The sequence below is a fragment of the Osmerus eperlanus genome, chromosome 3 (assembly GCF_963692335.1).
Source record: "Osmerus eperlanus chromosome 3, fOsmEpe2.1, whole genome shotgun sequence".
In the NCBI taxonomy this organism is placed as follows: Eukaryota; Metazoa; Chordata; class Actinopteri; order Osmeriformes; family Osmeridae; genus Osmerus; species Osmerus eperlanus.
The window spans coordinates 5434398-5448362 of record NC_085020.1 but is presented as its reverse complement, the minus strand read 5'-3'; the positions used below and the strand labels follow the sequence as shown (position 1 = coordinate 5448362).

The following is a 13965-nucleotide window of genomic DNA, read 5'->3' as shown; positions in this document are numbered from 1 at the left end:
ATGTGTAGTATTGCATTATTCAATGTATTGATAATTCTTGTTTCTAACTTTTAATATTTTCTTTCAGACTATCCTGACTATGAGCTGGATAGCAAGTATGAGGAAGGCTATGTGGTCAGACAGGGTGGAGTTATCAGACTGTCTGTGCCAATCAAGGGTAAACCAGTTCCTACCTGTAAGTGGACCAAGGAAGGCCGAGATATTTCTCACAGAGCCATGATTGTCTCCACTGATGAAATCACTGAGCTGGTGATCAAGGAGGCCCACAAAGAGGATACCGGCACCTATGACCTGATTCTGGAAAATAAATGCGGCAAGAAGGTTGTCTACATCAAGGTGAAGGTAATTGGACGCCCAGATGCCCCAGAAGGTCCTCTCGAGTTTGATGATATCCAGGCTCGTTCTGTCAGAGTTAGCTGGAGACCTCCCTCAGACGATGGTGGCTCAGATGTCTTGGGATACATTGTTGAGAGACGCGAGGTTCCTAAGGCAGCTTGGTGCACTGTGGACTCCAGGGTCATTGAGACATCTCTGGTGGTCAAAGGACTAAAGGAGAATGTTGAGTACCACTTCAAGATATCAGCGGAGAACCAGTTTGGTGTCAGCAGATCCCTAAAATCTGATGAGTCTGTCATACCAAAGACTCCTCTATGTGAGTATTGGTCATGGTTCACACAAACAAATACATAATTCTTGTGTTGAACAATTCCTCCTCTAACTTTGTGTGTTTATATCTACAGGTCCTCCAGAACCACCAAGCAACCCACCAGAAATTATGGATGTCACCAAGAGCACCATCTCTCTGTCCTGGTCCAGGCCCAAGGATGATGGTGGCTCCCGTGTCACAGGCTACTTTGTTGAGAGAAGAGAGGTGTCCACTGAGAAGTGGGTGCGTCACAACAAGACACACATCACCACCACCATGTACACTGTAACCGGACTCATCCCTGATGCTGAATACAAGTTCAGGGTAGTCGCTCAGAATGACGTTGGTAAGAGTGAGGCTGGACCCGAATCCGATTCAGTTGTCTGCAAAGATCCATTCGGTGAGTTATCATGACCTTTACTAAAACTCAGCATAACTATAATTATACACAATGGATGTAATGAAAGATGACAAAATTACATTGCAGAGTGTCTGTAATAGTTACGCCTATTGTTTCACAGACAAACCAAGTCAACCTGGCGAGATTGACATAATCTCAGTTGCCAAGGACTGCATCACTATCCACTGGTTGCGTCCAGAGTGTGATGGTGGAAAGGAGATCCTGGGCTACTGGATAGAGTTCAGAGAGGCCGGTGAAAGTGCCTGGAAGAAATGCAACAAAGAACGTTCTAAGGACAGACAGTTTACCATGGGTGGTCTTATGGAGGCCACAGAATATGAGTTCCGTATTATTGCTCAGAATGAGACTGGAATGAGCAGGCCCCGCAGAACTGCCATGGGCATTAAGACAAAACTGAGCGGTATGTAAAAACATTGTGTTCAAATTATTTATGAGAGATAAACATAAACAAATGTATATATCTCCAACTCTCTAATAATCATGCTCATAATATGATTGTTTTTTTTTTATAGTTGGAGAGGCTCCATGTCTGAAGGAGGAAATAAAAGACGTCACCACAAAACTAGGTGAATCTGGAACTTTGGTGTGCCAGATCATTGGCAGACCTCTGCCAGAGATCAAATGGTACCGGTATGGCAAGGAGCTGATCCAGAGCCGCAAATACAAGATGAGTTCTGATGGTCGCAACCATTCTTTGACCGTGGCCACAGATGAACAGGAAGATGAGGGTCTGTACACTTGCAGAGCTGTAAATGAGGCCGGGGAGGTTGAGACCAGCGGAAAACTTTTCCTACATGCCGCTCCTCAGTTCCACCCCGGCTTCCCTCTGAAAGAGAAGTACTATGCTGGCTGTGGAACCAGCCTCCGTCTCCATGTAGTCTACATCGGCCGTCCTATTCCACAGATTATGTGGTTCTATGACAAGAAGCCTTTAAATCCATCTGAGAATGTCATCATTGAGAATACAGAGAGCTACTCTCATCTGGTTGTTCGGAATGTTCAACGTAAGACCAATGCTGGCCGGTACAAGGTGCAAATGAGCAACAAATTCGGCACTGTTGACACCTTCCTTCGTGTTGAAATTCAAGGTAAATACATTTTCCTACAATCCTTGCAAGAATATTATAGTTTGTTATATCTTAAATTAATCCCCCCTTTTTTTATTTACAGATAAACCTACTATCCCAGAGGGGCCCATTGTTGTGGATGCACTGTTGAAGAGCTCTATAATCATCAGCTGGAAGCCTCCAAAGGATGATGGTGGCTCAATGATCACAAACTATATTGTAGAGAAACGTGAAGCAAAGGAGGGAGAGCAGTGGCACCTGGTGTCATCCTCTGTCTCAGGAACAACTTGCCGCGTTCCCAACCTGAATGAGAGTGCTGGATATTACTTCCGTGTTTCAGCTCAGAACCAATATGGTGTCAGTGCTTCTCTGGAGATTCCATCCGTTCTCATCATTAAGAGTCCATTTGGTGAGTAGGATGACACGTACAGTTACAGGAAGAGAACAAGTTCACTAAAATAATCAGGAAAGGGAAGAAGAGTGCATTTCATTAACACTACTGTCTGTATTTTCAGAAAAACCCGGAATCCCACAGCAGCCCGTTGTTACTGGTGTCACAAAGGATTCCTGCATTGTGTCTTGGAAACCACCAAGCAGTGATGGAGGTGCCAAGATTAAGAACTACTTCCTGGACAAACGTGAGAAGAGGCAGAACAAATGGATTTCAGTGTGCACTGAAGAGATCCACGAGACCACCTACAATGTCACAGGCCTAATTGAGGGCTTTGAGTATGAGTTCCGTGTCAAGTGTGAGAATATTGGTGGTGAGAGTGATTGGAGTGAAATATCCGAGGCCATCATTCCCAAATCGGAACACGCTCCACGACCTCCTGTGTTCAGAGACGAGCTGAGAGACATGACCGTGAAGTACAAGGCCAATGCTACATTTGTATGCAAGGTTGTTGGACATCCAAAACCTCTGATCAAATGGTACAGGCGTGGCAAAGAAATTCAGCCTGATGGACAGAAGATCAAAGCACAAGAATTCAAGGGAGGCTATTACCAACTTGTCATTACTGCTGCTGATGAAAACGATGCAACAGTGTATCAAATTAGAGCAACAAACCAAGAAGGATCCATCTCTACAACTGTTAACTTGGATGTGGAGGGTATGCATTTTCACTTTACAGTGTGTTCATTGGCATTTAACTTGGCATTTTTGTATTGGTTGCCCAATTTCATTTATATGTATATCCCTTTTATGTTCCAACAGTTCCTGCAAAGATTCACTTGCCCGAATATCTCCAGGGCATGGGTGCAGTACATGCAGTCCGTGGTGATGTGGTTACTGTAAAGATCCCTATCACTGGCAAACCTGAACCAGCAATCACCTGGCAGAAGGGGCAAGAAATCCTCTCCAACTCTGCCTACTATCAAGTCATCACCACCCGATCCTTCACTTCACTTGTTTTCCAGAAGGGAGTCCAAAGAAAGGATACTGGTTATTACATTATAACGGCAAAGAACAGATTTGGCACTGACAAGCAAACTATTGAGGTTGACGTGGCAGATGTGCCAGATGCTCCCAAGGGTATCAAAATCAGTGACATCTCCCGTGATTCAATCACTTTAACCTGGGACCCTCCAGCCAATGATGGTGGTAGCCCTATCATCAACTACATTGTGGAGAAATGCCCCACTACAGCTGACCGCTGGATCCGTGCAGCCCACACCACTGAGACTCAGTATACCATGATTAATGTCTTTGGAAAGACAAAGTACCAGTTCCGTGTGATTGCAGAGAACCAGTTTGGGGTCAGTGAGCCAACTGCACCAACTGAGGCAGTTACCACAAAGGAAGATAAGTCTGTTATCAGAAACTATGATGAGGAAGTTGATGAAGAAAGAGAAATCACTAAGGGGGAGGCCCCACAACATAAGATCAAGACCTTGGCATCCATGTACACAATCTCTGAAGAGCTGGCTAGAGGGCAGTTTGGTATTGTCCACCGCTGTGTTGAAATCAGTACCAAAAAGACATACATGGCCAAGTTAATCAAAGTAAAGGGCACAGATCAGGAGCTGGTATACAGGGAAATTGAGACCCTTAACCTAGGTAGACACAAGAACCTAATGTATCTACATGAGTACTTTGAGAGCTTGGATGAGATGGTCTTGATCTACGAGTTCATGTCAGGAGTCGATATCTTTGAACGTCTTGGCACAGCCAACTTTGAACTTACAGAACAGGAGATTGTTAGGTACATGAGACAGGTGTGTCAAGGCATTAAGTTCCTGCACAGTCAGCACTATGGTCATTTTGATATCAGACCTGAAAATATTGTCTACTCCACGAGAAGGAGCACAAATGTTAAGATTATTGAAATGGGCCAAGCAAGACTACTTACCCCAGGAGACAACATCAGAATCCAGTTCACTTCTCCAGAGTACTGCGCTCCTGAAGTCCACCGCCACGATCTGGTGAGCTCAAGAACCGACATGTGGTCAGTTGGCGTACTGGCATATGTGCTCCTCAGTGGCCTCAATCCATTTGCTGCAGAGTCCACTACCAAAATGATTGAAAATATCTCAAATGTTGAGTATATCTTCGACACAGAGGCTTTCAAGGACACCAGTCAGGAAGCAATGGACTTTGTAGACAGGCTTTTGATCAAGGATAGAAAGGTGCGTATGACAGCTTCTGAAGCTTTGGAGCATCCTTGGCTGAAGATGAAGCTGGAAAATGTTAGCACAAAGATCATTAAAACACTGAGACATAGAAGGTATTACCAGACAGTGGTAAAGAAGGAGTGGAACACCATTGTATCAGCTGCACGTGTAGCCTACGGTGGGGCTTTCAGAAGCCAGAGAGGAGTGTCTTTTGCCAGGGTGAAGATTGCATACCCCACCCAGGGTGTTCGTGCAGGCTCAGTCATGCATGGAACTGCTGAGGAAGGCGGACATGTACGATTCACTTGCAGCATTGATAACTATGACAAGACCACACAGGTGGGCTGGTACTTTGGTTCACGACAACTGCATCCAAGTCCCAAATATGAAATTACTTACAGCAATGGACTTGCCAGCATTTATGTGAAGGACATCGAAGCATCTGATGATGGTGTCTACAGGTGCAAAGTTGTTAATGAGGACAGTGAAGCTAGTTCCTGTGGAGAACTCTTTGTTGAAACTGTCAGGTCATACCGCGAATACTTCTTAGGACGCACTGTCAAGAAACTGAGGGGAAAGCTTGACAAGACAAAACTGTTGCAGAGACCTCCTGAGTTCACTCTGCCTCTTTACAACCGTGCAGCTTACATTGGTGAGGATGTGCGTTTTGGTGTCACCATCACTGTGCATCCAGAACCCCATGTCACATGGCTGAAGGCAGGCCAGAGAATCAAACCAGGTGATGATGACAGGAAGTACACCTTCACTAGCGACAAGGGTCTCTATCAGCTGATGATCCACAACCTGGACCTTGAGGATGATGCTGAGTACACTGTCATGGCTCACAACAAGTTTGGTGAGGACAGCTGCACAGCTCGTCTCACAGTAACTCCTCACCCAGTGACGGAGGAGACCATGAGGCCTATGTTCAAACGTCTGTTGGCTAACGTGGAGTGTGGTGAAGGAAACAGTGTTCGCTTTGAACTCAGAGTTTCAGCTATACCTGCACCCACTCTCAAGTGGGAGAAGGATGGTCAGCCTCTGCAGTTTGGACCACAGATTTCAGTTGTTCAAGAGGATTTAGACTATCATGTTCTGCACATCAGAGAAACTCTTATTGAAGACTCTGGAGTCTACAAGGTTACTGCAACAAATGCTGCTGGATCTGCGAGCTGCCAAGCCACACTAAAGGTGGACCGCCTCACATACACAAGGAGAGAATATAAGAGTGAAGAGGAGAAACAGAGGTATGTGCAGAAACAGATTGACAAGACAATGAAGATGGCCCAGCACATCGCAACTACCGAAGAACACGTAGGACTCAACCCTTCGGCCCAAGAGGCCTTGAAACATGCTGCAGATATCTACAAGCCTGCAGTGAGCACCAAACATATCCAGGGTGAGTTTGACATTGCGAAGGAAACACAGGTCAAAAAGACAATTGTGGAGGAGAGGACAATCCGAATGCCCTATGAGATCCCTGAACCTCGTGTCCATGATGCTACAGCTTTGGATGAGGATATGTTGATCAAACACTTTGTGCCTCTCTCTGATATGAAGTGGTACAGGAAGCTCAGAGACCAGTACGAGATGCCTGAGAAAATGGATAAGATTGTCCAAAAGAGACAAAAACGCATCCGTCTCTCCAGATGGGAGCAGTTCTATGTAATGCCCCTTCCTAGAATTACTGACCAGTACAGGCCAAGATGGCGTATTCCAAAGCTCACACAGGATGACTTGGAAACTGTCAGACCAGCCAGGCGCTCACCTTCCCCTGAGTCTGAGGCTTCATTCAGATCAAGAAGACGTTCTCTGGGTGACATGAGCGATGAGGAGCTTCTAAAGCCCATTGATGACTACATGTCCCTGAAAAGATCTGAGGAGGAGAAGATGAGACTGGAGGATGAGCTGGAGCTTGGCTACTCTGCCTCCCCACCTAGCGGCAGCCCTGTTCGCTTTGAGTTATCTTCCTTGCGACGCCCATCACCACGACATGTGGAGCATGTTTCCAGAAAAGAGAGAGAAATAAAAGTAGTTGAGGGTGCCAAGACAACAGAAGTCCGCTCTCTCTCCCACTACATGAGAAGGAGGAGATCCCTCTCTCCCACATACATTGAGCTGATGCGTCCTGTGTCTGAACTAATAAGACCTCCCCGTGCACGTCCTCCAATGGAGTTTGAGGGTGAAGTTGTAGAGAGAAGGTCCCCGACTCCTGAAAGGACACGCCCACGCTCTCCCAGTCCTGTCTCTGACGAGAGATCCTCTAGGTCGTCCTCCAGGTTTGAGAGGTCAGCCAGATTTGACATCATGTCTAGATATGAGTCCAGAAAAGCTGCCCTGAAGTCAGAGAAGAAGTATCAAGTTGTGAGCCAGACACCTTTCAGCCTGGACCATACCCCTCGTATAACTGTTAGGATGCGTTCTCATCGTGTGCCATGTGGTCAGGACACCAAGTTTACTCTGAATGTCCAAGCTAAACCTCAAGCTGAGATTACATGGTTCCACAATGGACAACAGATTCTGGAAAGCAGCAAATACCAGTTCACCAACATGAGTGGAGTGCTGTCCATCCAAATCTTTGAATGTCAGGCCGAGGATAGTGGCACATATCGTGTTGTTTGTGCTAATGCTAAGGGTGAGGCTTCAGACTATGGCACCCTGGATGTGTCTGGAGGGGAATTCACAACTTACTCATCACGACGTAAAGATGAAGAGGCTCCAAAACCATTTGTCCCTGATATCACTAAGACAGATCATTATCACACATCATTTTTCAAGGTAGCTTCCTCCTCAAAAACACACTTGGAGGTGCAAGAAACCAAATCTAAGCTGACTGAGACACGTGAGGTTGTTTCACATGACAGATACTCAGCTACGTCTGACAGATACTCCTCAGCTGAAAGATATGCCTCCTCTATCAAATACGCTTCAACAGAATACTTGTCATCATCTTATTCATCAGCATCGTCTGAGAGGTTTTCTGAGAGAAAAGCAGCTGAGGCCAAAGCCAAGACTCTGAAGTCCACTGCTGCCGATGAGGTGGCTGTTCGCAAAGTGAAGGCTACTCTGCCTGCAAGAATACTCACTAAACCCCAGTCTGTTACAGTTGCAGAGGGAGAGTCTGCTAGGTTCACTTGTGACATTGATGGCGAACCAGCACCAAGTGTGACATGGATGCATGAGGGTCAAACTATTGTCTCCTCTTCCCGTCACCTAGTGACCACAACTCAATACAAGTCCACCTTTGAGATTTCCTCTGTTCAGTCTTCTGATGAGGGCAACTACATTCTGTTGGTCGAGAACTCTGAAGGAAGACAGGAAGCTCGATTCACTGTTACCATTCACAGGCCTGCTCCTAAAGAGGAGGTTACTGTGAAGTCCCCAGAGCCATCCATTAAATCCCCTGAACCATCAGTAAAATCACCAGAACCTTCAGTAAAATCACCTGAACCGTCAGTAAAATCACCTGAACCGTCAGTGAAATCACCTGAACCGTCAGTGAAATCACCTGAACCGTCAGTGAAATCTCCTGAACCGTCAGTGAAATCACCTGAACCATCAGTGAAATCACCTGTACCATCAGTGAAATCTCCTGAACCGTCAGTGAAATCACCTGTACCATCAGTGAAATCTCCTGTACCATCAGTGAAATCTCCTGAACCAAGGGTCAAATCCCCAGAGCCAGAAGGAATCAAATCTCCAAGGAGTGTCAAGTCACCTGAACCCATAACTTCACCCCCCCGAGTAAAATCTCCTGAGCCAATCACCTCTCCTCAAAGAATGAAATCTCCTGAGCCAATCACCTCTCCTCAAAGAATGAAATCTCCTCTCACAGTTAAGTCGCCAGAGCCAATCACCTCTCCAAAGAGGATGAAGTCCCCTCCCCCAATCAAGTCTCCTGAACCGATCACCTCGCTTCAACGGATGAAATCTCCCCCCACTGTCAAGTCCCCAGAGCCAATCACCTCACCTCCCAGGGTAAAGTCCCCTCCTACTGTCAAGTCCCCAGAGCCAATTGCTTCACCTCCCAGGGTGAAATCTCCACCACCTGTTAAGTCCCCAGAGCCAATTACTTCACCTCCCAGAATGAAATCCCCTCCCACGGTCAAGTCCCCAGAACCAATCACTTCTCCAAAAAGAGTGAGGTCTCCCCCAACTGTCAAATCTCCAACTCCTTCAAAGGCACCCAAGATCGTAAAAGAAGTCACTGCAGAGGCTTACGAGAACAAAGTGAAAATATATTGTGTGGCTGAAAGCAGTGTGCTAGAAGTTGTCTGGTATATGAATGGAAAGAAACTGACACAGAGCAGCCACTATGAGTTCTGTAGTTCTGCCGATGGAACCTGCTATCTCTACATCACTGACCTCTCAGATAGTGACCAGGGTGAATACACCTGTGAAGTCACCACTGAAGGAGGGGTCTCCAAGTCTTCCTTCTCTTTTGTTGGCCAAGTGTTTCAGTCCATCCGCACCAAAGTAACATCTTATGTGGAGCAGCAAATGGCCATCAGAGGTAAGGAGAATTTTTTTTTCATAGATAAAAAAAAAAAAAATTAACGTTAACGGTTTTGTCTCATGGTCAAAATGTTGCTTTCCTATATATTTCAGGATCAATGAAAACACAAGAACTACAAATGACAAGTCAAAGGGAGGCAACAGCGATGGCCTCCCTTATGAAATCAGAACAGATGATGAAGAAAGAAATCCACGGAGAGTCCAAAATGGTTATGATGGAGCAAAGCATGATGGAACATGAGAGCTTCTCCTCCCAGGCTGTCCAAATGTCTTCCTCCATGCAGGAGACCTCCTTCAGTAGCTCCAGCTTAGCTGAGGTCAAGTTTGAAACAATGTCAATGTCCAGTATGTCCTCCTTAACCTCAGAGACATACGCTATGAGCTCCAGCAGCCTGACCGAGATGTCCAGCCATGTTGAGGGATCCTCAATGAGAGCCATTAGCCACAGCAGTCAAGGTAAGATTTTTTTAAGGCTACACTGAAAACATTTTGTCAGTTCATATGCAGTGCTGTCAATTTTATGTATTGCATGGTTTGTCTAAACATGTCATGTTTTATGTAGGTTCTGCACCAAGAATTGAGGCTCTCCCAGAAGACATCAGCATTGAGGCAGGAAAGGTCCTGACTGTTGCCTGCGCCTTCTCTGGAGACCCAACACCTCACATAGAGTGGTCCCGCTCAGGAAGAACCCTGCCAGGCGAGCAAGAGAGTGGCAGGTTCCATATTGAAACAATGGATGACCTCACCACACTTATCATCACCGGTGTAAGACAGGACGATGCTGGGGCATACACCCTTAAACTGTCAAATGAGCTTGGATCTGACACAGCAACAGTTAACATTAGCATTCGATCAATGTAAAAACAGCCAATTTAATTTCTATCCTCCCCTTTCCCTCCTTCAATGCCTTTTTATTTATTAATTGAACAAAATAATCTTACTCGATAAAGACCTGGATTTCTGTTCTTGTAAATATGAACTATTTTTATACCAAACTTGACATTCATTTATGCCAAACTAGACTAAAGTCTAAAGTTGTTATAAAATGTGCCATATTGGATAATTATGACTTAGGATTTTTGATCCATTTTTCTGTGACATGTACATAATGTATATAGCCGAATTTAACGGTTATGGGAAATGTATGAATTGTTATTTATGACAATATTAACTGAAACAAATGAAACTGATGTTTAAAAGGAGAAAGTTTCACATGAAACGAATACCCTGTTAAACCTGAAACTAAACTCTGTGCCTCAACAATAAGTTGAAGTCTTAAGATTGCCTCAACAGGTAGAGAGGCTCCCTGTTGAAGTTTACAAAATCAGAGAGACAATATTATACACTGTATGTTTCTATGTGCAGTGATATTACAGTACTCCTATGAATTGTAACATGATCATAAGACCCTGAGTGCTGTTTGCATATTACCCTCATGGAAGCAGCATAAACTGGTCTTGTGATCTGACTGACTATGTCATACCACCATTTTAATGACATGCTCACAGTGCGAGCGGCCTGCACTCAGTGAGCTAAAATGTTTTTTTTGTGCTCTATTTCTGGCTAACGACTGTTTGAATACACTTTCAGAAGTAACATCACCTGGCCATTCACAAAGAAAGTCCATTCTGCGCTTGTTTGCAGAGGTAGAGCCATCTCTTGGAGGACTGCAGTGTGTTTGTGTGATAGCTTTAGAATTTCACCGTCAGTTGCATGGGCAAACATCAAGCAAGCGTACCGCAGTGACACCATCCACTGTGTTAAGTGAAGAAAAATAATTGTTTGCCCTGCACTTTGGTTTGATTGAAATTAGAATTGTAGCTATATCTATTTACGCAACCTCCTTGAGTTTTATTCATTATTGATTTAATAAAGCATGATATCAGCACCACAAAATGTCTGTGTTTTTAATGATTTGTCTGATTTATTTCTTGTAATGCTATTCATAAGACTTGTCGAGAAGGTTTGGAAGAGACTCAAACTGGGTAAGAGAAATGTGAAAATCACATGATTTGACGCTGAACTTGCACTAGGCCCTACCTTAGCCTAGAGAACAAATAATGCATGAATCATTCAAAACATTCAAGCGTTGGGTGGTTCCAAGGGGCAACCTCCGGGGCTGAAAAGTGCCATACCGCCGAGGGTCGCCGCCAGGGGCAGGCTCCAAAAAACGATGTCTCCAATTGACTACCATTCAAAAATCGCCAAATTCTCTCATGAAATACTAAGTCAAAACAAAGTGTTTACAATTCAATATGGTGTCATTAGCTAGATTCCCTTCTTCTTATCAGTGTCCTGGTGGTCCATCTGAAAACAATTAGATAAGTATGTAGATATTAGGCCTCAAAGATCGGTATACTTGGGGGCGTGGATAGCTTGATTGACAGGTCTACTAACCAGCGGCATAGAGGCGAAAGCCCGTTAGCGAGGTGGGAGCGCATCACTCCGCCCTTTCGTCCAACTAGGTAGGGTAACTTCTGGCTCCAAAAAACAAAGATGGCGACCAGGAAGTGCAAAAATCGAGGCTTCAAAACGGGCTTTCACAAACCAATGGGTGACGTCACGATAACTACGTTCATTATATATACATATTTGGGAAGGTTTCAGAATTTCATTAAATTAAATTGAGTTAAACAGATACAATACCTGCACTGAAAATGCAGTGTTTCACGTGCTCAGATTGTCAGTGATTCTCACTCATTTGCATGCATTAATTTCCACTAAACTACTACCTGAATATAGTGCTAGAAAGTAGTAATTTTCCAAGCTGGTCTGCTAGGGACAGCTAGTTTGCGTTAGCCTTCTACTAGTACTAGCTTGGTCGTCACAGGCACGCGCCGGTTCTATTGTTCGAAAAGTTAGCATTTTGTTAGCTTTTTCCTTGCAATCAACATTCTTCTGGATTGTAAAGCCTTCTGCGTTTCTCAAGAGCATGCCAACGCTAATTAAATCAATTTCAACTTCTGAAGCGCTGGAAAGCACCATGGAATCGGAATACAGCTTAAAGATTTACGTCGAATGGTACAGAAGATGGCGCCATTGCACACACAATGTTCTTCGTCCAGGACCACAGGAAGATATCATGGAGTGTCCAGCGACCTAAAAAAGCTCCAGTCTAAACAAGTAACTAATTACTGGCAAAGATTCTTTGACTTTATGTAAACACTTATGTTTATGAATAGTATGTACACACCTTTATGCAAACACAATGACTTAAAAGCAGTAGTCAAAATGGTACTTTCTGGTGTCAAACATTCATCAAAGTGAGTCCACTGAAGAGAAGGCTACTGTGTAAGTGTTAATACAGGTGACAACTGGGTTTCTGTTATTTGAGACAATTAGGACCTATTAGGATGTGGTCATCCACTGTATGCCCATAGTGCCCCCCCACTGTATGCCCATAGTGCCTCCCCCCCCCCCCCCCCCCCCGCCACACACACATCCTCACGCACACAAACTCACACACTTTATTTGTGGTGGTATTAGAGACCTTGTCACAGCTGCTGCAGAGTTCTATCCCAGCTAATAAGTTACTCTGCAAATCAGACAGTTAGCTGCCAAAGAGTTATACTCAAGCAGAATAACTACTGTTGAACTCTAGTCTAGTAGAACTGGGAGTACGATCAAGGGGAAAATGTAATGTCCTGGAATTTAAGCCCAAAAATTCACGCAAATAATGGACCTACATGGTCTGATAATTTGTATTTTTTTAAAATGGGGCCACTTAGTGTCTGTACCAGAGACTTCTCTTTCTCCTCTCATGTGTCCCAGCACTGTGCTAGTCAGAGAGACTTGCCCCTTATGTATCACACTGGCGAGAGGAGTTAGAGCTCCCAAACTTGGATTTAGGGCCCTGCAGCTGTCCCAGTGTGACATATGAGCCCACCAGGCTGAGACCTGAAGCCATTGCAAAACCCTGGCCTGTGAGACAGAAATGGCTTGGCTGTATAAATCAAATTCCCATCCCCAGGACTGGCTAGCAGAAATAACCTGTCAGTGTACCAGAGACTGGGGCTCAGCCTGGGAGGGGCCTGGTCTTGAAAACCCCCATGCCTGTGCGTTGCAAATGGAACCATCACACAGTGCGGACTCACACCTCAACCAGGTCCCTTCATTGCAAATGTCCCCCAATCTGATCAGGTGCTTCGCCAACAACAGCTTCTGAATGTTTTCAAACTATTGAAGGAGGAGGATTCACTTAATTGAGATTAAATGCTTCCAACAATGCTTCTATATGTGTTGTGGATCAAGTTCCTGCATAAATGTTTTGTAAAACAAGCCGAACCTTAGTCAATATGAAAATTACCCGGGGTTACAAAAACTGAAGAAACTACAAAAACAAACTGGGACTTGTGTGACTATGACAATGTTAGTAACATGCTGTAGAATATATCTGCTAAAGAAAAAAGATCATTAGGCACAATTAACTATGACTGACAAATGTATCAATTAATTGGTAACTTGGAAGTTCAAAGCAGGTATAAAGTAATAGAAACACAGTTTTGTTACATTAGTTTCCTGTGACAAGAATCTAACCTTACGAATGATTCAATTGTGTCAGACAGGGCTGGTTGCAGTGCGGCCTTCAGCAATTTGTTACTTGAGGTACCTACTGATATGAAGCATCAGGACACACTTTCTCATTAGGTGGTCTATTGTAGCAGGCTTTGTCTGCCTCTGATCCGGAGATCTCTTTAATACAGCCT

The 13965-nt window shown here is 44.6% G+C and overlaps 1 protein-coding gene across 1 annotated transcript in view; it reads left to right on the top strand.

The window, feature by feature from the left end:
- Positions 1 to 11155, top strand: part of LOC134016980 (titin-like) — a 154155-nt gene extending 143000 nt beyond the window's left edge. Inside the window, exons 206-214 of the mRNA XM_062456226.1 lie at positions 68 to 652; positions 741 to 1046; positions 1168 to 1467; positions 1580 to 2155; positions 2238 to 2543; positions 2650 to 3243; positions 3348 to 9257; positions 9353 to 9715; positions 9822 to 11155. Of these exons, the coding sequence (XP_062312210.1) occupies positions 68 to 652; positions 741 to 1046; positions 1168 to 1467; positions 1580 to 2155; positions 2238 to 2543; positions 2650 to 3243; positions 3348 to 9257; positions 9353 to 9715; positions 9822 to 10120 (9239 nt within the window). The 3' untranslated portion in view covers positions 10121 to 11155. The remainder of the gene's footprint in view (positions 1 to 67; positions 653 to 740; positions 1047 to 1167; positions 1468 to 1579; positions 2156 to 2237; positions 2544 to 2649; positions 3244 to 3347; positions 9258 to 9352; positions 9716 to 9821) is intronic.
- Positions 11156 to 13965: the final 2810 nt, after the last annotated feature.